The 27,625-nt window shown below is 41.2% G+C and overlaps 1 protein-coding gene and 2 long non-coding RNA genes across 3 annotated transcripts in view; 2 read left to right on the forward strand and 1 right to left on the reverse strand.

Moving 5' to 3' along the window:
• Positions 1 to 1,559, reverse strand: part of MEGF10 (multiple EGF like domains 10) — an 85,572-nt gene extending 84,013 nt beyond the window's left edge. The window contains exon 1 of the mRNA XM_081930431.1: positions 1,432 to 1,559. Coding sequence (XP_081786557.1) covers positions 1,432 to 1,547 — 116 coding nt within the window. The 5' untranslated portion in view covers positions 1,548 to 1,559. The remainder of the gene's footprint in view (positions 1 to 1,431) is intronic.
• The window catches only part of LOC309380719, a 126,087-nt gene that overhangs the window by 86,141 nt on the left and 12,321 nt on the right, over positions 1 to 27,625 (forward strand). The window lies entirely within an intron of this gene.
• On the forward strand, positions 1,461 to 27,574 carry LOC309380682. Its single transcript, XR_014173021.1, has 2 exons — positions 1,461 to 1,569; positions 27,497 to 27,574. It is a non-coding gene; the product is annotated as an uncharacterized lncRNA (long non-coding RNA).

Raw genomic sequence — 27,625 nt, forward strand, 5'->3', positions numbered from 1 at the left:
AAAGTGTAATTTCACTAAGGTGTCTCATGCTCCTATGCTAACCTACTATAAAATAAGTCCCAGTGAGTTTCATAGGACTGTACACACCGGTATGCTGCATAAGCCTGGTGTTCTGCTCATTCTTAATTCACTTAGAGGCTAGTATCTCATTCCTTTCCCCTACATTCGCAATTTAGTTGGAATTATCCTACAGGATTGCCAAAGATTCAAGCAGCAACAAGTAATTTGTTGACTACCATCTATTCCAGTGCAACTGCTAGTGGTATGGTAACTTTCCAGATGGTGGTTTATATGTTCTTCCCTCTTGCCACACCCCTGAATATTGGAAGAAGAATGAAAGAATACTATATTTAGAAATAATCACCCGTCAAACAAATGATGGTTTCTACTAGTTTTAGGGGCAAGATTCAGACTTTGTTATGCTTAGAGAAGACCTTTTGAAATCTATGAGACTTAAGTTTAGGCAAACTTACGGTAAATCCCATTGATTTCAGTAGGTCTACTCTAAGCACAACTAACACTGGATCCAACAACATGCAATCAATGCTTCAGATGTTTACATGAAAAGACACAAAAAATTAAAGGCTACAAAATGAGTAAAAACAGCATCTGAATTTGCTTTTGCAAGCTTGGTATGGTGCTAAATGTGCACCCACAGCCCTTCAACTCTTTGTATGCATGAGAACTCCAGTGGATATGCTGTGGTGCTCCTCCTCTTTATGTAATTCCTTCATTCATTTAAGCAAAGGAGACAGATCTGTGCACACATCCCTTTGTATGCACAGAGCTGCCAGTGGAAGACACACTGCACTGAAATTATAGCTGTATTTTCCTCCCATGTGAAAATAATTAAACCAACAAGTTTTAAGGTAGATTTTAAAAGCTTCATAATTACACCTGGATGGCTTCCAATAGGGCTAATTTGAATATGCATATTCTCCCACAGAGTTAATTGGATTAAAGGTATCCATTTATAGTGTGTCTGGTATTTATACAGTGGTACCTTGGGTTACGAACTTAATTCGTTCCAGAGGTCCATTCTTAACCCGAAACCGTTCTTAACCTGAGGCATGCTTTCGCTAATGGGGCCTCCTGCTGCCACAGCGTTGCTGGCACGTGATTTCCATTCTCACCCTGGGGCAAAGTTCTCAACCCAAGGTACTACTTCCGGGTTAGTGGAATTTGTAACCCAAACTGTTTGCAATCCAAGGTACCACTGTTATGGTTTTTATTTCCCATTCCAGGCATGGATATATTTTAAAGTAGAATGTGTGTGTGTGTGTGTGTGTGTGAGAGAGAGAGAGATGCATTTTTTTCTATATAGCTGCTTTGGGATATAGAGCACAGATCCGTTTTCATACATGCAGTATGCACTTTAAATAAACATAAACATGGACATAAACTACTAGCAAAATAGCTCTTAAATGTTACCTCTCCCAGTGGCTACAGACATTTGGATCCTCAAGATTTAGGGATAAAGTTGTGGTCACCCAGTGGTACAAAAGCATGAGAGGGAAGTAAACAAACCAGTCCAAATAAAGAACCATCTTTTTCACAGAATAGCCCTGTGTGAAAAAAGAAAACAATTGCTAATATTACTGTTAGGAACTTGTTACAACCAAGTCCAACTTTGCATTGATGGAGGATGAAGCAACCTGTTTCAGATGGGACTATAGGAGTGGATATATGAAAATAAGAACTGGTGTCTGAATGGTGGAAAGCACAATAAACTTGGCACAGGTGTATCATTGTATAAGTGGAGAAGAACTCATACTTCCAGTGACATGAAGGAGTTGAGAATTGCATTTTAATATCTTCTTCAGCAAGGTAGGGGATGTTCTAGGATGTAGTTCTCAGATGCAACAGACTAGATCACACAGGTCACTTTTGTTTATTTAATATGCAGTGCAGTCATAGCACGCCTACTCAAAAGTAGGTCCTACTGAGTTAAGTGGCGCTTACTTCCAGCTAGTGAGCATAATAACTATTAATAATTAATTTAATTTAATTTGTATACTGCTCTATACCCACAGGTCTCAGGGCAGTTCACAACATTAAATCACACTATAAGAAGACAGAATACGTAACAAAAACAACCCAATTACCCCCCCCCCTTCCACAACGCATTTTAAAAGGTCATTGGATGTCAATCAGCCAAAGGCCTGGTTAAAGAGGAGCACTTTCGCCTGGCACCTAAAGGTGTATAATGAAGACGCCAGCAGATTCTCCCTGGGGACAGCATTCCACAAATGGAGAACCACTGCAGAAAAGATACATTGCCACCCTCTGGACTTCTCATGGAGGAGGCACACAAAGAAGGGCCTCAGAAGATGTTCTCAGGGTCCAGGTAGGTTCATACGGAGAGAGGCAGTCCTTGAGGTATTGTGGTCTTGAGCTGTGTAAGTACATACCCTCCAACATTTATCTGAAGAAAATAGGCACGTCCTGTTCCATAATAATAATTTTACTATTTATATCTGGCCCATCTGACTGGGTTGCCCCAGCCACTCTGGGAGGCTTCCAATATATAGAAAAGTATGATAAAACATTAAACATTAAAAAACTTCCCTATACAGGGCTGCCTTTAGATGGCTTAAGGGTCGGATAACTCCATATCCTGCAACATTTCTCCGATGAAAATAGGGACATCCTAAGGAAAAGCGGGACATTCTGGGATCAAATCATAAACCAGGACAGCTTCTCTAAATTCAGGGACGTCCCTAGAAAACAGGGACGCTTAGAGGGTCTATAAGTACAGGACTGCAGCCTCAATCAACTTTCCACTAACTATTTATAAATGGGTTTCCTTCACTGCTCTAATTCTGCTTCTAGGGACATAATCAACAGAACTCATAGATGATTAACACAGCCCTTGGCAGAGCAGAGGGAGAGGGACAGTGAATGGCCTTTAAGATGCATTTGTTTCCAACAGGCCATAAAGGTAAAGGTAAAGGGACCCCTGACCATTAGGTCCAGTCGTGACTGACTTTGGGGTTGCGGCGCTCATCTCGCTTTATTGGCGGGGGGGAGCTGGTGTACAGCTTCTGGGTCATGTGGCCAGCATGACTAAGCCGCTTCTGGCAAACCAGAGCAGCGCACGGAAACACCGTTTACCTTCCCGCCAGAGCGGTACCTATTTATCTATTTTTACTTTGACGTGCTTTCGAACTGCTAGGTTGGCAGGAGCTGGGACCTAGCAGCGGGAGCTCACCCTGTCACGGGGATTCAAACCGCCGACCTTCTGATCAGCAAGTACTAGGTTCTGTGGTTTAGCCCACAGCGCCACCCGCATCCCTCCAACAGGCCATAGATCACTGGTAAATATTTGCTTGTGCATGGGCTGTGACTCTGCTCTTAAAAGTTTGTGTTTATTGCACAAGACACCAGTGTAGTCACAGCAAGCAAGACTGCTGCCTAGGAACATAGAAAGCCACCTTATAACAAGCCACACCACTGGTCCATCTAGCTCAGTATTGTCAACACTGACTAATAGCAGCTCTCTGGGATTTTAGACAGACAACACTCCTATCTAGAGATGCCAGGTATTGAAACGGGGATCTTCTGCATTCAAAGCAAACATTCTGCCGTTGAACTGCAAATATCCTGTGAGCAGCAATATCCATTCTAGATTTGCTTCCATTATCAGAGCACAGTTGAGGAAAAACCAGCATAAGACTGGGCTGAGCTAAATTGCATTCATGGGTTTCTGCACTTCTCAGCTACACAAGCCCTTTTGTTCTATGCATGTCAAGATTTGAAAGCTCCTTAAGTAGCATTAATACTGTGGTAGTCAATGAGCTATATTAACCAGGAAAGAAAAGTTGTGCACTTGCAGTTTAATTTCCAATGAAGCAGTGATTTCCCTTATTAAAGCAGATTATGCAGGTAAATTGTATTTCCTTTTCTTAAAATGTCAATAAATTTCCTACTGAATGCCTCTAACAAAAAAGATTAATGTAAAAAAGAAGACTCAACTATTTGCATGAACCCCCTAGTGTACAACTTGATTGCATCCTAGTTTTTTTGCTTAATTATTAAGGAAAATCAAAACAGAAAATCAGTACAACTGATTAGCATTGCTAAAGTGTTTATATTAGCAAAAAAAATGTAGAAGATTTAACTCTATCTACAGTATGCAGAAATACATTTCTAATGATACATTAATATAAAGGTCTCAAGGATTCCTCATAACTGAATGAACAACACTGACAACACAAACTATAAAAGGGTTGAAATTTTCATATGTCAGTTATGTTGTTTATAAAGAACATTTTTAAAAAGATACCCAGTGACCACTTTTCAAGACCCCCAGATGGAAGATTACATAAGCGAGTGTCACAGTAGAAATGACATGTGAAGGTAAATGTTGATACTTATTGGGAGCTTTGTCTGAGCTCCTGCCAACCTAGCAATTAAAAAGCATACCAGCACAAATAGATAAATAGGTATTGCTGCAGTGGGAAGGAAAATGGTGTTTCTGTGTGCTCTACCTTCCATCAGTGTTCAATTGCGCCTGAAGTGGTTTAGTCATGCGGGCCACATGACCTGGAAAAGTCTGCAGACAAACGCCAGCTCCCTCAGCCTAAAAGCGGAGATGAGCGCCGCACCCCATAGTCAAATTCGACTGGACTTAACCATCCAGGGGTCTTTCACTTTTACCTTATAAAAGGTATTGGGTAGAATCCAATGTTAGTCCTACTCAGAGTAGACCTATTGAAAATTAATAGACATGTCACCTGGCTCCATTAATTTCAATGAGTCTATTATGAGTAAAACTTAGTTAGAGACAAACTACTGACTATCCCACTATAACTGGTGGAAAGATAGCATTGTTTGAGATTATGAGAAATAGTTGCAGTAGTAAAAAAAAAAATTCTTTAAAAAATCTGGCAGTGGTAGATAGTTGCATAAAAGAGGACAGGATCTGAAATGAGATGGCACACTTGCATAATAATCAACCAAAAGGTAATGGTTAGGGGATGGTTTTTATTCAAGGATACTAGCTTGGCACACTCTCGCTAATCCCTTTCACTGAGGGATTTCCTCGTTTTCTTGAATTTGAAAGAAACCTAGTGCAGATCTAACATGTCCAGTCCCATAAGCAGGATTGAGATATTGTGAGTGAACTGTGGGCTTTCACACTCTTTGCCTCCCTCTTAAACGTGAGTCTGCATTTTTTGAAATTCGTTTTTTTGAAAAGCATTGCATTTGCACCATTGTTAATATTAACCATGGTTAGCTTCAAACAAAAGTGCAATCAAGAATGTGAAGTGGATTTGTAAACACTAGTTAAAGTCCACCATTGTCCTAACTGTGGACAGGAACCCATAGGATTTGGCAGATGCCTGGAGGCGGCTTAGTCTGGCATGTGGCAGCTATCTGGATCCACCCAATATCAGAAAAGCAAAGAAATTACTGGTTTAGATTTTCCATTAGTATCCCTGGAAAATAAACCGTACAGTTAAAGAAACACCACATATTTCCATTGGGAAAGGAAATTATAGGACAGTAAAAACTTCTTTGGGCTGACCACTCCAGATCTCTTTCAAAATAAGAATCCCCCCCAAAAAATAATAATTAGCAATGACAATTTATTCACATACGAGTCTACCTTTGTGATCACATATATACCTTTTTTTAGCGTAATTTTAATATTTTCTTTGCTAATCATATATTGAAATGGTGTTCTGTTCTCAAAAGCACTTTGGAGAAGCTGAAATCCCAGTAGTGTGCTAAAGGACTTTATAAATGGGAGTGTGTTTTCATGATCCGCAGAGCCCAGCTATCATCTAAACAGCTGCACATCATATGACAGCTGCAAGAATAGCAGGTTTAAAGTTTTCATCCACTTAGAATGGTGATTATTCTGCTCACAGAGCAGCCTACAAAATGATCAACACTAAACTGGTTTGGGGAAAAACAACAATGTGTTTGGGGTGGGCTATTACAGACCCACTAGAACAGAGGTAGTCAGCCTGGCACCCTCCAGATGTTGTTGTACTACAACATCCATCATCCCTGGCTTTTGGCCAGGCTGGCTAAGGCTGATGCAAGTTGTAGCCCCACAATATACGCAAGGCACCTCACAGCTAGAACTGTATGAAATGGCATAAGCTGTTCTTCATACAGCTTTCTTTTTGTGCAATAAGGGTAGTGGAATAGTAAACAACTTTTACATCAGAATATTTAGCTGCTTGCTATGCAGTAACCACAGGTACTAAATACAAGAAAGGGAAAGCAAGAATATGTGGACTAGCCCTGCTCCCTTTGTGTCACACACAAGCTGGCATCATGTTCCCTGTTTAATAATAATAATAATAATAATAATAATAGCCCACCCATCTGACTGGGTTGCCCTAGCCACTCTGGGTGACTTAACAACAAAATATAAATACACAGTGAGACATCAAACATAAAAAAACTTCCTGATACACGGCTGCCTTCAGATGTCTTCTAAAAGTTGTGTAGTTATTTATCTCCTTGACATCAGAAAGGAGGGCGTTCCACAGGGAGGGTGCCACTACCGAGAAGACCCTCTGCCTGGTGCCCTGTAACTTCACTTCTCGCAGTGAGGGAACCGCCAGAAGGCCTACAGAGCTGGACCTAAGTGTCTGGGCTGAACGATGGAGGTGGAGACGTTCCTTCAGGTACAGTGCTGAAGCTGTTTAGGGCTTTAAAGGTCAGCAGCAATACTTTGAATTGGGCTCGGAAACGTACTGAGAGCCAGTGTAGAATGCTCAGCATCATTCCCAAAGAAGGGTGGCCATGCAAGTTCAAAGCAAGACTACGCAAACACAGATATATGCACACACAGGGCTACCTCCACAGAGATGAAGATCCCGGTCAGTGTTCTCACCCTCATGGTGGGGAATCTCGAGCCCATAAGCCAAAAATGGCCTTCCAGGGTTCTCCCTCTGGCCCTCCAGTTTATGCGCCCTCTCCCCAGGCCAAACCCTTCATGGGTCCTTTTGCCTAGCTGGAAAGAGTCCTAGAACTGTGATAATCACTCCAACCTGCTTGCCTAGATGGGAGGGATGCATGTCAAAGCATGTCTATAAACTCGTCTGGCTTTTGTATAGCTGCAATACTGTACAAATGCAGGAGTCACATCCATTTCTTTTCCCACCTTTGCTTCTGCCTCGCCCACATTCCCCACTGGAAAGTGGCCCTTGGAATGTTACCCTCCAAAGAATGTTGCCTTTGGGGCTGAAAAATGTTGCCCACACTTGATGTAGAGAACTCTATGTGCATACACCTGTACTTGCACAGGTATCCTCCAACTAAGGGAAAAAATGCAAAGACAGGGAACATGCCTAGGACACACAGGTAAAGGTTAAAAAAAGGTAAAGGCCCCCTGGACGGTTAGGTCCAGTCAAAGGCGACTATGAGGTTGCGACACTCATCTCGTTTTCAGGCCAAAGAAGCCAGTGTTTGTCCACAGACAGCTTTCCAGGTGATGTGGCCAGCATGACTAAATCACTTCTAGTGCAATGGGGCACCGTGGTGATAACCAGAGAACACGGAAATGCCGTTTATCTTCCTGCAGCAGTGGTACCTATTTATCTACTTGCACTGGCGTGCTTTTGAACTGCTAGGTTAGCAGGAGCTGGAACAGAGCAATGAGAGCTCACCCTGTCGCGGGGATTCGAACCATCAACTTTCTGATTGGCAAGCCCAAGAGGCTAAGTGGTTTAGACCACAGCGCCACCAGCGCATCAGCATCCAGAGGCATAACCAGCACCCCACATTTTTGTACATCTACACCCCATCAAACAGCATTTTCAACCCCATGGCAGGAGCTCTAAGCATGTGCAAATGTACTACAGACTGGTTCAGAACGTGCAGCAGCAGGCAGTGAGGTCACTAAATGCTCAGCGTCTATAGGACAGGACCAGTCCAACGATTATTGCTAACACTTTCATACATTCTGGTCCCACAGGTATTGAAACCTCACTATGGCTTTTGCTGTACACAATCTCTGCTCATAATGCATTCTTAGACAGTAAACAACGAACACAAGGCAGCAATGTGGGACTTTGGACATAAAAACAAAAATGTTATCTTTTGTTGACAGACAGAAACATTAATTAAAGCAACCAATGCTGACCTTATCAAAACTTGTATCTGACCCAATCTTGTCAGCAATGATTAGTCTCATGTTAACTTGTGGCTATGAATAAACTTGATTGCTTTTATCGATTCTGCTTGCAGTGTTAATAGATAACGGGCATTAAATGCAGCAGGAGCAGTGCACTAGGAAATCATTTTCACACATGTATATATTTTCTCATTCTGTCACATACCTTATAATCTGGCTCATGGCACATAAAGCAGAATATAAATTTGCAAGGCAAATCGTTAACTCATTGGGTATGGAGGACTGCCATAACCAGCATTAGCTCTTTACTGACGATCTCAAATAAAGGAAAATATACCTTAAGCATTTGATAAAGTTAATATAATGAAGAGTATTTTAAGGGCATAGAATGAAGGCTAAGGCATCAAATGTCAAAACTGTATTTTGAAAAAATGCAAGCTAACTTATCTATGAATATATAGAAAAGAGAGCTCAAAAATAGTTTTAAACTAACAGTATACTTGAAGAGCCGTAGAGTAATATTCTTTATAAATGCAATAGCATCTTGTTTTTTTAAAAAATGCTGGCCACAAATAATAGAAGACTGTGGTGCACATAAACAAAAACAGGTATTATATCAGAAAAGAAACAAAGACTAGTTCTTCTGTATCTAGGCATTCCAAAAGAAGTTATGTTAAAAGTATTAGCAACTTTAGGAAATTTAGGCTATACATAACATTAGAGACCTGCAATAAACATTTTATGAAAGAGCTAAAAGATAATTACTGCTTGCAGAAACAAAACAAACCTATCAATATAAAAGTTTGAGCTTTTCAGAATATTTATTTGGATTATGTTTTACATCAGTTTCACATTAAAATTGGTTTGATGAATTCACCTAGGATAGAGCTTTCCAAACTTTTCACGTTGGTGACACACTTTTTAGACATGCATCATTTCACGACACAGTAATTCAGTTTTACTAGCAAACTGGGAGTTAAACTAACCATTTTCCAGCTCTGGGAGGAGCTTGGGGAGCATTCGCACAACACACTGACTAATGTGTCACGACACAGTATTTGGAAAGCTTTGACCTAGGGATTTTCCCAAACAGTTCTTTTAACAGAACAGAGTTCATCCTCCTCAGAGATAGCATACCTTGTGCTTTTATAAAAAAATTCAAAATAGACTCCACATATTCTCAAAGGGTATAGCCAGACCATTTTTTCCTTGCATGATCTATTACAGAAAGCCATGGAAGAAAGTGGCCCACCATACACCACATTTCGTGATCCAGAGCCTACAAATGCAATAAAAGTATACAGAATGGGGATATGTCATCACTGCAGCATGTTCTGCCCTGCTGTACATACCTTTCCTCATTCCACAATGAGGAACCGGTGAATGAATGAAATTACTTTTAAAACAGCATCTGATATTTGGCATTTGAAATAGAAAATAATGCTATATACACTAATTTAATAGTGGTAAACAAACCTATACATTATGCAAAGAAAACACTTTGATAATTTCATACCAATTTGATATCAAAGTTCTCAATTGTTATTCATATCAATCTAACTTTTCTTAATGCTACTTTAAAAAAAGAAAAAAGATGCCCCATGTCATTAAACTCTCACATTCATTTCCTTTAATGTGAACAGAATCTGCTTTAGAGACAGCCTGCTTCATCATTAAAAGGATCCAACAAAGGCATTGCCTTAGAAACCCTAACAATCAAAGACTTTTTGTTGTAATTAATATTTTTTCCAAGATAAATCATCCTATTAAAATATGTAAATTGGCTCTGGTTTCAGGTTATCTGAAACCTTCTGAAAGTGAATTTGGAAGCTAATTCCTTGCTGTGAGCAGTAATTTGAAGGGAAATGAATGATGAGTGTATTTTTATTAACATAAGCAAAAAAAAAAAAAAAGATTTCAGTCCTTTAACCATGTTCCTTATAGAGTACTTATTGAATTATTTAAATCTGACTGCACCCCCTTTTGAAACTGGATAGTACTGATAAAGGGTGCTTATCTGTCATTACAAAAATGGATTGTCATTGGTACCATTGTCTAAGGAAGCACCTAGGAGTTATACTGCATTCAATAATCCAAGTTTTACAGCTATTTCAATTCCATTTCTCCTAAAATAAAATCTGTGGCTATGGACTTAATGAGGCACTTTGTTAAAGTTATTCTCTATAGTAAAAATTAAGAGAAAAAGAGGGGGGAGAAAGTTCTACAGCTTAATTGCAACATGTGTTATGAAGCACTTTAAAGTGATTGACTGCAGAGAGAGGGTGTGAAGTGTGTGTGTGTGTGTGTGTCAAACTCTGTGCCAAAAAAGGCTTACATACTACATGAGCAGACTTTACATCCCAACTGGTATTAATGGTTTCTTTCACATTATATATTGTTAGTCATTGAAAGCTACCCAGATATTATGCATGGATTCTGTCATGAAAGACTTAAAAGACACTGATTGCTGGGTAGCTTTTTGTTGCCGATTACCCTAATTTACTACCTTCAGAAACCATCATTAATGGTCCCTATTACATCAAAGTACATTAAAGTTAATATATATATAGGGTAGGAGCCAGATACATCTGTGGGATTTGAGAATATAATCACCCGGCAATGTTCCATTGATTTCAACTGGAGCACAAGCACACTTAATACAGTGGTACCTTGGTTCTCAAACGCCTTGGTTCTCAAACACCAAAAACCCGAAAGTGTTTTTCTGAAGCCGAACATCCGATGCGGCTGTCGGCTATTGTTTCCGGGGCACCTGCAGCAATCAGAAGCTGTGCCTTGGTTTTTGAACATTTCGGAAGTCAAACAGACTTCCAGAATGGATTAAGTTTGGCACTTTTGTTTTTGCTATTTATTTTGCATTTTTGATTTTGAGGCTTTTTCGGTTAATTTGTTTTTGTGACTGGGTGGAACCCAGTTCAGCTACTGACTGATTGACTGATTGTGTGACTGTGGAAATGGATAAAAGCCCCCCATCCAAACAATGACTATCATCAGTGCAGGTAAGAAAAAAGAATAATTTTAATTTTAATCATCTACAATACTGTCATTTATTTTATAGTACAGTACATTGATTATTGCTTCAGTTTATGGATCAATGGGCTCATTATTCAGTAAAGTTCATGCTAAATTGCTGTTTTAGGGGTTGTTTTCAAGAGTTTGAAACAGATTAATCCATTTTGCATTACTTTCTATGGGAAAGCGCGCCTTGGTTTTGGAACGCTTTGGTTTTGGAACAGACTTCTGGAATGGATTAAGTTTGAGAACCAAGGTACCACTGTATTTTGGACTGCATTCATAATATTCAGCCGCTGCTACAGAACAAGACAAATAAATCCAGACAAAAATATTGCTGGGGGTGGGGGGGATAAATTTCTTTTCTCTTAATGCCCTTTTCCTATATAACTTTTTGACCACATTGAGCATGATTCTTTAAAGCCTTGTATTCAAACCTTGTATTCTGCCTAACTGACAGAATACAGTTAGGAAACAGTTGTTATTTACAATATCTGTCTGGTGAAGAAAAAAAAAGATTAAGAGATCAAGTTTCCCTTGACTTCCAAACTAGCCGAGCCACAGCTGGTGCATCAGATTTTGAGCAACTGTTTCACATACACACAACAAGACTTCTGTCTTTCCGTGGGGTTTGCTCAGGTCATCTGCATGTGGTGTGGATTAAAGTAGCAATAAAGCTCTATTATAAAAGTAGGCTAAACAGTGAATTTATACACCAAACTCCTGTGACACTGGTAAATTCTGTCATCTGACACTCTCTTCAGAGGGGTTTCCGTATCTTGCACACAGAGAAAGGTCTCTTTTAAGTACAATTGAAAACAGTCCAAAATCTGTGATTAATCCTGTGTATAAATAATGCATAGGAAAGTTCAAGATAAATGTAATGTTATGTGGGAGAAAAAATGTTTTGAGAAGTACTACCTTCCAAATGTACCTTTCAATGGGCACAGTATCTTCAATTTACACACAGGCCTGTCATCCAATGAATTGTCCCTTAAAACTACTAAAGCTTAAACAAGTAAAGTACCAATCTGGCTAGCAAGATTACTTTTTTTGCATTTGTCAAAGCTTTGCTAGTGTGTACTGGGCCTTGGAAGCTTTTTTATTTCAGCATTGTGAGAAGGAGATGTGTATGACAGGAGAGATGTGCAAATTTATGACATACAGCTGTGAAAATGTGCTTTGAGTTTAAAGGAAAATTCAAATGCTGAGGTTCATATTTTAAAAGAATATCTTTGTTAAATAGTTGAAGCACGCCTCCATACTATGAACTTAGTGAACACACATTTCTTCCATTTGGTACACCTTTCAACTTAGCCCACCAAAGTATTGCTAGCCTGCTGGGAACTGATAGAGAAACAAAGAGCTCCATCCTTTTTGAGACAACCTGATGCATTTTTATGCTGAAAATGGGGAAAGTGTGTGTCCCTTCTCCGGTGGCAAACTTGGTTTCTATGCTAGCTGCATAGTAGAATGGAGTACTCTGTCCCTCCTCCACCAGCTTACTCATTTGTCACCTATGGCTACCATGTTTGATTACAACATTGGAGTAGCAGACATTTGTCATAAGAGATTGGCATATCATTCATGATGTGCTTCAACATGGTTATTTTTTCTCACGGTTTTCTGCGTATGTATGTACTGCAGTAACAGTTCAATGAGTGGAGTTCATATCCTTATCATAGTCTAATCTAGAATACCAAAATATCTATGAGAGGGAGCCAATTAAGCAATTTGCCCTTTAGACATCCTCCTGTGAAAAGGAAGAAGTTGGCAGCTGCCCAGATGAGCCACGGAGAGGAACCCCCCCTCCCTTTAGACCTTCTCTCACGAGTGAGGTGGGGGCAGTCCAGGTGATCTATGGAGGAACCCGCTATAGACTTCCTCCCAAGTAGAAGAAAGAGGTGGCAGCAGGTTGCCCAGGCAACCATGGAGTCCTACTTGGGAGTGAAGGATCAATTGGTGGCATCCGTAAAGTGGACAGTGGTGGCAGCAGAACAATTGCAGAGGACTGTTGTGACTGTTCCTCTTGCAGATTGCCTGGGCTTCCTGCCACCAGCACTGCCCTCCAATGCTACTGCGAAGGCCTGGCAGCTCTCTGAAGGTTGTCATCAGTCAATAGTTTTCTGTGACCAAGCAAACTGCAGCATGGCGACACTCACATTTTGAGTGTGTAAATGTGTGTAAATGTTAAGGAATCTTTCATAGACTGTAGTCCTACTTATCTGAAAGTTAGTTCCATTGAACCGAATGCATCTTAATTCTGAGACAACACGCAAAGGATTGCACTATTAATATGTTATGCTGTATTTTCATTATTCTGCTTTGGACAGGAATCCCTAACATACTTCCTAGGAAGTAAATGCAGTGGGAAAGTGGGAATACTCCAGTCTCGCTCTATGGGAAGAAAAACAGTGCCAACTGCTTTGTTTTATCTGTATGCACCAACAATCTCTGCAACTATACGCCATAAATATAAATATGGATGGATTTTATTCTCCTATAATAGCTATTAGATGTCTAAATGGTGTGGGTTTATCTATTGCTGCCCATGCAGAATGTAATTCCACACATGCAGTATGACTTCATCTTTCTATTCTCCCCACTGCACCCCCTGTGGGCCTTCAAAATTTGCTCCAGAGGGCTGGGGGACCCTCTGGAACAGATTTTACAGCCACACAAAGGCTGCAGGAGGGAGAAGATGAAATCCTGTCTCCTGAGCAGAAATCTGCTTGCAGAACACTGGATCTCCACCCAAAACTATTAAGTACTGTTCTATAAAAATAGAGCAATGGTGAAACTAGAAAACAACTATATTGAGTAATTTTCAAAAATAATTGCTCAGGTCTCCCATACTATCTTACAAACATTAAAAAGCCAGTTTTATGTGACTGTCATTTTTTAAAAAAGTGATTATTTTAATGAAGGTGACTTATCTGCGGAAAAAAATTCAATAATTAAAATCCACTAAAGTCATTAATGATGTTCTGCAGCCCAAGAACACCCTTTAACAATAGTTCATGAAAAGCTCCCAGGCATCACTTTCAAAGTACTTCTCTAATAGAACACAATGCCTTTTACTCACCCCACCCGCCATGTCTGAATGACTCAGAAACAAGGGTGTGTTTTTTAAAAAAAAATAAAATGGTTAAATAAAGCTCCTTCTCTTCAAAGTTGCCTCTTACAGAATAGAAACAGGCTGTCTAGCTCAGCCCTACACTTGTGAAGCCTTTATTCATCTAACGACTCTAACCCATTCAGCTGTGTTGTCACAGTGATCACTTTTCCTAGGAGGCTGGATCTAGTCAATGGAAAGAATGTCTGAAGCAGATAGCCTAGACAGGCTCTGTTTCTGGGTTCAGGCCTGGTGGTGTGTCAACATTCTCCTCAATTTTTTCCTTTACCACTGACAATGATCAAAAAATTATTGAACATGTTTTACCACGATTACTTCCCTAGTTAGAAATCATCGATGGCAATTCTCAGGAATCATTAGAGACTTGCACTGACTTGATTCAAGTGTGTTAGTAGCTCCAAATTGTAAGGCTTTTGGGAAAATTTGCATATTTCAACATGCATTACTTTAATCATATTTTACAGTCATTATAAGTAAAAGTGAGGTTAGCCAAAATGGTAAATCTAGGAGAGTGTGATAAATTATGTGTTGTCTGTAGAATATAGGAAGTAGTGATTATAACAGTAAGAACTCATATTTCTGTTCTTAATAATGCTCATGATATAAAAAGTAGAATCTTTAAATGAAACTACTCTTAGTTTGATATCACCAAATAACTGAGTAGTTTAATTGATATAAATTGATTTCAATTGGTCTACTCTGAATAAGCCTTACCTGGCTATCACCCTCTCTTATAAATTGTAACACAACTAAACAGCAAAACAGAGTTTCAGATTTCTCAGTGGATTATATGATCCTCCTGGAAGCAAATTTTGTTGACACCTTTTTCCAAATGTATATAAATAAATAAAGTTTTTTTAATAGATTAGTGACAGCTAACTGAATAAACAAGATAAATTATTTAACACAATTCCACTGGCAATGACAAAGAAACTGCTTTTGTTTTCCTTTCACCACTGCAAACACCCTTGTGAGTTATAACATCAATTATTCAATTAATGTAGTGTAAGTCAGGGTTAATTAAGATAACTTCGCTAAATCTGAGCTGCTAGTTCATTCAAATCCTGCAAGCAAGCCCAGCAAGGCTTCTGATTTAAGCTATCAACTTGCTGAGGCTTAGCAAACATTTTTCAACCTATCTTCTCCCATGCCAGAAAGCTAAACAACAAATCCCCAGATGAAAACTTATGAACAAAGAAGAATAATATTTCTGACTACATCTTGGATATTGTGACACTAAATAAAAGAAAACATTTCTGCAAGTGTATAGGATCAGATTTGATTCAAGTATTAAAACATAACTAGTCTAGTTCTATGACTAGATGGGATGGTGGGGTTTAAAGAGTGAGATCTTTTCTCTTTTGATTTAAATGAGGAACTATAGACTGGACCTCCTTTTTCCACAACTTGTGGAACCACATCCTTTCCTCTGAAAATTCAGCAAAGACCTATTGGAAAGTGAATGAAAGAGAACGGAGGCTAATTGAATGTAGTACAAAATGTCCACAAACCACTCAGATATTTTAAGACTCTCACTTCTATTCTCTTCTGCAGGCAAAACATACCCAGCTTTTTCAACTCTTCCACAAGGCTTTTTTTTCCATCGGTTACCAGACCACTCTTTTGGACATGCTCTGGTTTATCCAGATTCTTCCAAAAATGTGGTACCCAGAACTTGATAAAGTATTTCATATGTATGCAAAAAAAGGGGGGGGGCTGTTACTTCCTGTAATTTAGACATTGTGTTTCTGTTGATACAGACAAAGATTGCAATAGCTTTTCTAACAGCTGCACTACACCACTGGCTCATGTTCAGCTTGTATTCCACTAAGGCACCTAGATTGTGTGCACTGCCACAAGCTCAGTGTCCTTCATACTATAGTAGGCTTTTCATTTATTTGTTCCTAAATGCAAGGCATGGCATTCATCTCCAGAGTGTTTCATCTTCCTGGTTTCAGTTCAGAGTTCCAGACTATCATTTTGAGTATTGATTCTGTCTTCTATGGTGTCTGTCAGAACTGGACTGAGGACAACAGTGTGAGGTGAGCCAGGAATCATGAGACAGGCTAGAAGTCAGAATCAACAAGCAAGGAAGGGCTCAGTGGCTCCAATCCAACAGTATATGTGCACAACAGTAAACTGCTGCCTATATGTGACCCTAGTTAGATCATCACTGAAGACTGTGCTGGTCATCTTTCCAGGGGATCCAGGATGAATGAATTTTTCTCTCCCCTTCTTGAGTTATTGCTATGATCTCATCACATAGTAGCCTTCATTGCATGCTTTTTAGGTTCAAATATCAAATGCACATAAATGAACTAGGGATATGCATATGAAAGCTTGCTTTCAAATATATATGCCCATAGATGGGCCAGCCAATTATATTTTGGAATCATTGTTAGGTGGTGATTCAATATATACTGCAAGAATTTAAGGACACATATAATGCCTGTTTTACACACAGTCAAAAATACAAATGCTAGAAATGGCAGGATAAGTTAAATAGCACTGCCCTGAGATTCATTACTGGGATAAAAAAAAGAGCAGCTATCTTCAACATGGTATGTTTTGAGGGAAGTTCCCATCAACTGCAGCTAGGGATGTTGGATAATTCCAAAGGAAACAGAAACAGGAGTGGAAATTGCCAGTGTTTGTTGATTTTTATTTTTTACTTCTGGAACAAATACTATCGGTATTCACTGCTGGCGCTTTCAGTCCACAAAACAATACATAAATGATGACCCACCCCCATTTGTATTGCGGTGGACCAGGGTCAGGTAGCATGATTACCTGTAATTAAGCACATAAAATTCCACCACAGCAGACAGCAAGACGGATAACACAGTTTTTGTCAGAAGCTGAATTGCAGTGGAATGGGGGGGAAAATGATGCATGTGCTGAACATAAAGGAAGTAAAACAAACATTGTTTTCTTATATTCCTAGCCCCAGCCTGCATGGCCAATGATCAGGAATGATGGAATGATCAGGAATAACATCTGCAAGCCAACAGGTTGGGGAAGGCTAAACTGGAGCAAAGCAAAAGTTCAATAATGCCTTACATTTTAATGTTACAGCTTCCAATTTAACCTTTCATTTGATAATCCCTTCATTGCCTGATCTATGAGACTGCCAGCCAATGAAGACAGTATCAAATTAAAGGGTAAAAATGGAACATGGAACATCAAAATGTAACTCATTGGCTAACTTACTGCAAATGACCTGCACCTGTTATCTCACTATGAGCAGGATAATTAAAGCAAATCTGGACTTCTTTGGTTTAATCTGTGACTGATCCCATAATATTGTTATGAGTTTAGCTGCCTTGATCACCGTTGATCTGAGTACTGACAAAAGAACATTAATATGTCTTAATGACTATCTATGGTAGTCTTAAAACAGTTTGCAAGAAATAATTAACTTTGGAGTTTGAAACTGAGACAGAAGCAGAAGATGAGAGAAAGCTAAAAGCTTCTAGCTGGAATTAGCTGGAACAAAGGGTGCAACATTGGGGGTGGCCACACACGTTGCTCTCTGAAAATCTGCAAGCTTTTAGAGCTCTGCTTGATTCTAAATCTCAATTGTCTTTATTTGTATGTCATATATTGCATAAAGCAAATATTACAAGGATACTGTAAGTCTCCCATTTTTTTGTCAACTCAAGGAAAAGAAACCCAGGAGTTCTGGAAGAACTGCCTGGAAGAAGGAAGAGTGTTAACAAAGTAGACTTTCTAAGGTTGGATCTGCCAAGTTTTGCCTGAATATAGGTTTGAGCAGGCTGCATCTCCAGCTAGCCATGCATAATGGCTTCTTTGTCTAGCTGTCACATGAGCAGCGTTGTGTTACTAGGATTGTTACTCCAGGCTTAAAATGGAAAGCATGCTTTCCAACAGACCACCTACTTCTGTGTTTCATAATTAATACTGTTGTACTCCTTTCATAGTTAATCAGTTTAGGAGATTAATGCAGCTCTGGAGAACTGTGATAAAAACGGTTCTGATAATTCAGGGAGTTTCTAACATGATTATAATGACTCAAAATAAAAAGGCTTGTGTTTTTGTACCTGAGACCCAAAATTTCAAGTGTTAAGGAAGCAACATGCTGTGTACAAGCATTATACAATCGAGTGGAAGAAACAGGAATTTCAGAACTACAGCTGACTTCTTCACCCTTTGATTATGTATTACAATTCAGGTGGTCTTAAACGCTTATGGTATCTCAACTTTCCAAAAATATATGTGTCTGTTACTAGCAGGGTCATCCTTAGCAGATGCAGCGCTGTGGTGCAAATATCTGCCCAGCACCCCCAAATTAACACAGAAAGTGTGTGGGGGAGCTGTGCACTGCCAGACATTGGGGGGGGGCAACTCTCCCCCATGCTGCTGCAGGAGAGCAATCCCCGCAGAGGCTTGGGAAGGAAGCTGCATGCCTGCCAGCCATACAGTTGGCGGGGCGCAGGTGGGCATGCAGGGAAAGGGAAATGTCCCCCACTCACTGGGGGGCCCCTGAGAGGCCGGCACCCTGGTGCAACGCACCACTAGGCCCTATGGGAAAGTCGGTTCTGGTTACTAGGAATACTAAGCACAAAGGAAAGGATATAGCTAAGAAGAACGGTGTCTGTTTTACATGCAGATAGTTCCAAATTCAAACATTAATATCTCCAGGTAGGTCTGGGAGAGTTCCCTGTGTGAATCCTGGAAAGCTATTGCCAGTCAGTGTAGAAAATACTGTGCTAGCTGGAAGCATTGGTCTAACCCAGTGTAAGGAAGCTTCCTATATTTCTACGGGACTAAGCTTCCTGCTGGTCCAACTGTAGAACTATAGAAACAGGCACAGAAAATTGTAATGAGCTACTACGATTGTTGTTTTTGCTCTGTGTTCTACAGTACTACCATTTCCACCCTACAAAGAAGCGTATCCATGTTCTCTCTTTTATTTACTGTGTTGAAGCAAATAACACCAAAATTAGTTCCTGTCACATGATGTAGAAGCTTCTTTGGTGGGAACAAGCTTGAGACAAATTAGTCATATTATACAGAACCGGGAATAACTAGCAGCTGCTCATTTTGGACGTGATGGGCAAATACAGACGTAAACCACTATGCTCAAGATGAAATTAAAAGCCAAACTTGCCAGTTTTACAAAATTATCCAATAATGAAATATTGTTAGCCAAATTGTTTTAATACAGGTCATAATTTTATAAAAGTATACAAAGCAATACTATTTAGGATGTAATAAAAACATGGAATCAACTATTAATTTCCACTGGCAATCTAGAACACATGCTGAAGAGTACAGATTGTTATAATCTGCACCATGAGAAAATATGGTCCATGGTATGTTGCATACTCAGATAAAAAGGTTTACAGCATAGCCAATCAACTGACCATTCCTAACTTGAGCCTGAAAGATGTAAACAAGTTATTCAGCAGCATAAGAGAACATATATGCTGGCGACTCAGTTTACTATTTTCCTAAATCCAGTTACAGCAGTTGCATTCCGTAGTGCATGCACATCAGGAAGATCAGACATAGCTAATTAAGTGTGCTCTTTTCCTGAATTGTGTTACTGGGCATTCAGGGGTATTTACAAGGAAAAATGAAGAGTGAAGCCAGCTTTCAGTTTCAGTCTTGCATTAAATATAGAGCTCAGTCAATGGACACATTTCTTTTAAACAAAACAAAGTGGCTTATCCAGTGCGAAAGCAGAGCACTTTCACTTCTCCAGACTTGTCATTAACCATCCCAAGTTGCTGAACAATAACAGTTTTCCCTCAAGGCACTACTCTAGCCTTGTATCCAATCTAGCTGACCTTGCTGAGCACAGCTAAGAATTTTGAGAAAACCAGACTGAGTATGCATATTATGTGAGCTGAAATGCTCGTAGAAAATGACCTGAAATCCTGTGTCCCACTAAACTTAACTAGATTTATTTGCACTCAACCAGTATTTATTTTATTTTTTAATACTTCTATACAACTGTTTCTCAAAAAAAACACACAACAAAAATCAACCATAAAATAATGAAATACATGAGCCCAGTCAACAATTAAACAGAAGTGATGACATAACAAAACATTGATAGTCGTATCTTGGAAGTCAAACAGAATCCGTTCGACTTCCAAAATGTTCAGAAATCAAAGCACGACTTCTAGTTGTCTGCAGGAAGTTCCTGCAGACAATCGGAAGCCGTGGAAGCCACTTCCGGGTTTCGATCATTCAGCAGCCAATTTATTCGGGAGCTAAGGCGTTCGGGAGCAAAGGTACGACTGTACTAAGTTAATGGGGCATAGCAGTGTTCATCAACAATTCTCAGCTGCTACCTAAAAAAGCAAGGGTTTCGCACGCATCTTCATAAAGAGCATGGTGGAAGCTGTATGGACTCTTCCAGAAGAAAACACAGCGCATAAGCGCTGTTACAAAAAAGGTCCTGCTCCTGATGGAGCCAAATGTAAGCTTCCCCATGAGTGTCACCAGAATATAGGGTGCTATCGACCTAAGTAATACACAGAGTGGATCTATGAAACTTAATACAGTATACTTGCTCATTGATTTCAGTGGGTCATATGCAACTAAATCACTGAACAAGTGGAAACCAGCACAATGATGCCCACTCTCACAATGGGACTCTTCTCCCTGCACCCTCCACAAATCTACTCATAAAGGAGGCGGGAGAGGTTGTTCCATCAGCTGGTGGTGCAATTTCCTTAGTGTTATGATGAATACAACCCAGTAAGTCTATTCCAGGGTGGGGAACTTTTTTCAGACCAAAGACCACATCATCATCTGAACAACTTTCCCAAAGCGAACTTCCCCAAATAAATCTTAAGTTTAGTGGGACACAGGATTTCAGATCATTTTCTACGAGCATTTCAGCTCACATAATATGCAAACTCAGTCTGGTTTTATCAAAATTGCTAAGTTTCTTAGCTATGCTCAGCAAGGTCGGCTAGACTGGGTAGAAGGCTAGAGTAGTGCCTTGGCCCTTGAGGGAAAACTGTTATTGTTTTGCTAGAGGCAAAAAAGGGCAAAACAACTCATGTAAACTTTTTTTATTATTATATTTGTTTACACCTTGGGAAGAAACACCAAAAGTATAGTAAACAAACAAACATTAAAACACAATTAAACAGTGATAGAATTTAAATTATAGGCACATATAAAATCTGTTTAAAACGTACAGATCATTACAATAAAAACTGTGTGGGATCCTCCCTTTAATGAAAAGCAGTCCAATTCCAAAAAGCCTGTTGGAACAATAAATTCTTCACCTACCTGTGGAAGGACAGCTAGTCTGTCTAGCTTCCCTACAGAGAGAGTGCCGAAGTCTGGGAGCAGTCACTGATAAAGCCTTTGTAAAGCAGGCTGCTCTCATAGCTCTTGCTATCCTCTATCCAGCCAACCAAGGACACATTCCACTCTATCAAGCAATGAAGTCTAGAAAAAGAAAGAAAAAATTCCTTCCAGTAGCACCTTAGAGACCAACTAAGTTTGTTATTGGCATGAGCTTTTGTGTACTGGAAGGAATTTTTGTATTTTGTTTTGACTACAGCAGACCAACATGGCTACCTACCTGTAACCAGGGGGAAAGGGTGTGGCTGAGGAGGAAGCATGGCTTGGAGAGAGTCCTGAGGGCCAGACAGAGAGGCCTAGAGTTTGTGATGACTAGAACTGATGGGAGTTGCAGTCAAAACATCTGGAGGGCACCTAGTTGGTGAAGGCAGTTGTAAATGAATGTCCTATCTGAAAGCCACCAGGCGTGATAGGATTGCTCATAAAACCCTTATTCCAACAGAGCACAATACTATATCAGTGGAAAGATGCATGCCACTGGACAGAGGAGAAGCAATGACTGGCTTGAATCTTGCACTGTCAGGAGTCTGCTAGGGCACTAGTCTTTAACTAGTGCAGTGTTTCCCAACCTTGGGCCTCCAGCCGTTTTTGAACTACAATTCCCATCATCCCTAACCACTGGTCTTGCTAGCTAAGGATGATGGGAGTTGTAGTCCAAAAACAGCTGGAGGCACAAGGTTGGGAAATGCTGAACTAGTGGGTCGGGGCCCACTAGTGGGTCACAGCTTCATCCAAGTTGGATCGCAACAGGAGCACTGCCGCTATGTCAATATATAGAAGGTTAAGAAATGGGTCACCAAATGAGTGTTTGGGTTGAAAGTGGGACCTGGCTCTGAATAGGTTTAAGACTATTGTGCTAGTGCAAAGAGAAGAAGAGGGATGAAGGGGCATGGAAGGGGAATTGATCGGGATCCTATTCTCAGACAGAAGTAGTCCTAGCCCAAATTATGCAAACTTCACACGCCAACAACAAAAGTGGCATCTATTAAAATGCTCCCACCAAAATCAATGGGGAGCCCAACATAACAGCCCAAAGCTAGCCATAATGGAGGCTTTCAATGAACAAAAATGTTGGCACCTGTTTGCCTTTTTGATACTCTCAGAACTCACTCCTATGAGGGCATTCTCCTCCTCATATGATCAGGGAGAGAGCAAGAATACATTAGCCATCCTATGCATCATAACCCCAATGCCAGCACTCTCCACATGTTGCAGGTGCATAATTGAGAGATCTAAATCATGCCAGAAGCCTCAGCGAGCACAGCAGGCACCTCACTGCAGGCATTTCCCTCCAATGCATAGAGGGTGGTGGGGCACCTGGGTAGCTAGCATACTCTGCTCTCTCCTCACACAATTCTAATTGTGTGAAACACCTGCACAGGTCTTCGCTTAACAACCAACCTTGTTCAATAAAAGTTCAGACTGTTGTGCCTCTTTTATCCTCAATAATTATCAGTTGGCGAGCACTCTCCCCACCCTCTGGAATCCTTCCTATTCTTCATAGGACACACATTGTTGTGGCTGGAGAAGAGCTCCACCATCACACCCTACTAGAGCTAATGTCTCTGCATCTCCTACCAAAGCACTTGCAAGAGGGAGGCCAGGTAGATCGATGTCTTCTTGGCTCCCATCATCACCATCCATTGGTTTCCAAAAAGGGGAGGGGTGGTGACATGATGAAGGTATGTGTGATGCACAGAAAGTGGGTAGAGAGTTATTTTACTCTCTTTCTCCTAACACAAAAACCAGGGTCATCCAATGCAGCTGAATATTAGAAGATTCAGAGCAAACAAGAGAAGGCAGTTCTTCACATACTATATCATTAAACTGTGGAATTCACTGCCACGGGATGAAATGATAGCCACCAACTTGGATAGTTTTATTAAAAGCAGGCTGGGAAAATTCATGGATTGATAAAAAGTCTACCACTCACTCCTTCATTCATGCATACCCCACCTTTTTCCCTAACGGGACTCAGTGGCAACTAATTATGGTGGCTGTGTTCTGTTTGGACACTTTGAGATCAAGATAGTGGATGAAATGGGCTTCTGGTCTTCAGAGAGGAAGACTGAAACAGACAGTATGACACCTCTCCCTGATCCTTTTCCCCTGACCCAGATCTACCACTGAACAAAAGGAGCACATTTTCAGTCTTTTAGAAGTACTGTGTGCAGCCATCCATCAGGATGCCCAGGTCTCATGCCTCAGGCAGCGAAAGGGGCACAAAAGAAGCTTGTTGGTGTTGCAGGCTTGTAGTAGGACAGAGAAATGACCTTAGCTACAGCTGCCCCCACCGCCGCATTTGTCCCCAGCAAGTGTCTTGAGTAACAAGGAAATATCTATTCCCTGCTGCAAATCCTCCATGTGAATAGATCTTGACTATGAAATATGTTTTTCTGTTATTCATCAATCTTCATGGGACAACAGCCCCCACCCACCCACAAAAAACGGTCTAGAATGGAGAAACATTACAGTTTTCTTGCTTGATGTGCAAGAGTTCCAAGATAACAGTCCCATGAGAGGAAAGGCACTGACACTTTCCTACCCTGACCTCTAGGAAAGCAAGACACATCCTGCTCTGTGTTTTATGCAGTCCACTGGCTCATGTGATTGATTATGCATCAATTATAAATGACCATGGAAACAGTGGAAGCATTCCATTAATTCCTGGTTTTGTATATGATTACTCATAGTTTTTAAGCACTAACTCTACACCATGCCACATATACATAGGTTAATACTGCCAGTAGAGTGGTGCTTGGGGCAATTGAAACCTTCTGACTCTGTAACACACTGCTATTAGAATGAAACCTGCAACAAAATGCTGCAGTATGGAGTGTTCTGTTCAGGCACATACTTTTTCCAGAATACTCCATTAGCTCTCCCAGACTTTCTGCACTTGCCCCTTGCAGTCAATCAGAAGTCCTTGCTCACTGAGCATACACAGTCCTCGCTAGGCAGTTTGGGGTGGTTTCCCCACTGCCATCACAGTGGGCTTTCCCTATATTTGTTGTACTTCTGCAAAGTTTGGGGTTCCCCCAAGAATGTTGATATTTTCCTCTTTTGTGTGGATGGTGGCACTTTGGTTTACATAAGGATCAACACTGGGAAATCAGCTGCTCACTATTAGAGTAAAGGATAGAGTTGTAATTCTCAATGCACCATAGATGGCATTGACAACTCAGATAGCTTTTGTAGTGTTTGATCAAGTCTACATTTCTTGTAAAATCAAATAAATTACACCAGTAGGTTGTTAGCATCTATGCAAAATAGCGGCATAATTACAATAAGACAACCAGTTTAAAGTAAGCTAGCTCCAGGAAAAATATTTTCAAATACAACCAAACCCAGTACTGTACTTTAAATAAAACAACCAAAACCCAGCAGCATCATTTACAGTAACACCTTTCAGTTAAAAGACAGAGATATGTTTTGATGCAGGGAACCAGACTACAACATACATAGACAGAGTTTAATTTTAAAAATAATAATAATAATAATAATAACAGAGAGGTTCTGGGGCTTAAAGTAGTTAGATATCCCTGTTTTCCATCCTGGAACTTAATCAGGTCAGGAAAAGGTATTCTGCACTTGTTCTGAGCATTCTTCTTTTTAATTATTTCACAAGCATTGCCAACAAAGTCTGGAACGAAACCAAAGCTTCCACAAATTAAAATATTCCTTTTAGGCCATTCTCAGCAAGAAGATCACATGAAACGAAAACAAACAAAGTTTTACAGCTACGGTCAAAAGTTTTCTCTCTCCAGCTCTAGAGCAAAGCAGCAGCTGTATAGGATGTTAAGCTAGCCAGGCATTTAAAACCTGGTGCTGAACTATCAGCAAAACAACCCAGACCGACAGCCCACCCCTCAAGAAACGCAAAGTGCATGCTGAGTAGAAGACATTCCTGCACGAACTTAGGAAGGTAGGGGTGAGGAGATGGGGACAAGGAGTTTTCTTTCTCAAAACAAGCCTTTTGTTAGAAGGAGCTCATTTAAATAGAGGGAAAAGTCGCAATGGATACGGGAGAAAGTGGAACAACAAAGACAAATGGGCAAAGCGCACCCAGTACACTGACAGCAGTAGAAAGTGTGCCGCCTTGGAAATATAGAGAATTAGCTTTTATAGGCAAAAGTATTATTTATCAGATTTACTTGAAGAGATACGTAGGCTGCTGTGCTCCATTTGTTTGCCAAAAAAAGTTCATTTCACAAGACTACTTTGCCCACAATGACGTTCCTACAGGGATGTCCCATTTAGTGTGAAAGTTGTATGTGCCAACGGCATACAAGTCTCTTTCGACAGTTGACTAGGCGGGGCTCACATGACCTCCTCCATGTATCCAAACATGTGGAGAGGGTCCTGGGACCAGCAGGCAAGCTTCACTTCCCGTCGCCACTATGCACCGCAGTCGCATTCCTCAGTGTCCAAAACACATCAGGAGGAGTTCTATTTGCACACTAAGGTCTGTGCACAGAGTCTCTCCAAGCAAGGAGAGACCTTTATCGCACCGCGGCCCCTTCTCCCATGGAACAGCTCCACAGGTGCACACCAAAATAACCGCTTCCAAAAGAGTTTGGACACATGGACATCAAGGGACGAGGCCTGTCCACGTGGCCCTGCAACCCCTACCACACCTTGAGCATCACGGTGGACCCCACAACTATAATTCAGAACGGGACATTGGCACAGCCAAGATTTCTTTAAGGGGGGCAAGACACCCACCTGTCACCATCCTCTGTCTGGCACTGCCCGGGGGATCCAGCATGAAATGGCTCAGCAACAATTTTTTTATTATTATTATTTTACTGTGCTTACAATTATTACATTTATTACTTTGTCAGAGAACTTTAAATACAAACAGCAGAACATTACACCCAAAATTCCAGCAAAGGAACATACATGCACAATTTCTCGGAGTCTCTGGGGATAGTCAGTACAGTATATTGGCTAGAAGAGGGTTGGACTGTGACCTAGGAGATCTGGGTTCAAATCCCAACTCAGCCATGAAGCAACAGTTTTAAATTACTTCCTTTCCACCCCAAGCGTTTAGAAAAAACACCTGTCAAAGCCCTTCTACAATTTCTACTTTCAGTTAGGCGTTTTTATTTATTTCCTTGGGTTTTTTTGGGGGGGGGGGAGGAAGTTGCTCCCTGCTCCCTCCCACCACCATGCGGGGTGTGAGGCACCTAATTTTGACACCCAAATTTGTAATGAGATTTACATCCATGGTTATGGGTGGGGAGGTTGCCCTGAATTTTGACACCCCGATGTCCGCCCCTGCGCAGAGCAGCGCTACCTCCCCCTACCGCGTTTCTCCCGACGGGTCCAAACGAGCCTCATTCAGACAACCAACCGCCAGGGCAGGCCGGCATAGTTTTAGCCCGAACCTTAGCCCCCCACCCCAATTCCGCCCCGTCGCCTGACCTTCAACAGACAGCTCCTGTGCGCGTGAACGGCCGCAGCACTCCCAACACATCCCCCCCACCCGATCGTCTGAACGGAGCCCCGGACCGACGCGTGGACGCCACACGCGCGCGCACCGTCTTCAAGTTACGCACGCGATACCCGTGCACGCCCCGTCGCCTGACCTTCAACGGACAGCTCTCATGCAGTCCCACTTAAGCCCCCAAACGATCGTCTGAACAGAGCCCTGGACTGATGCGTGTATGTGTGTGGCTATGTTCAGACGATCGGGTGGTCCTGGGGCCTTAAAGTTCCGCACGCGACACCCGTGTGCGGGGTGGGGTTGAGGATTCCCCTTTTCTTTGGGGTCTTCTCCCAACCCGCGATTCCCCCTCCGGACAGGCGCGAAGCCAGCGGCGGAGGCACCTGCGCTTTTCCCGCCTTCGCCAGTCCCTCACCTGCTATAAGCGGAGCTGCCGGCGCGCCGGGCGGACTCGTCTCCTCAGGCTCCTCCGCGACGGACGGAGCGGAGCGACTTCTTTCTTTTCCCCCCCAAAAGCCCAGCTCCCCTACAGGCCGTTCGCCAGAGGCGCCATGGCGCT

Source organism: Podarcis melisellensis (assembly GCF_964234715.1).
Source record: "Podarcis melisellensis genome assembly, chromosome: 11".
NCBI lineage: Eukaryota > Metazoa > Chordata > Lepidosauria > Squamata > Lacertidae > Podarcis > Podarcis melisellensis.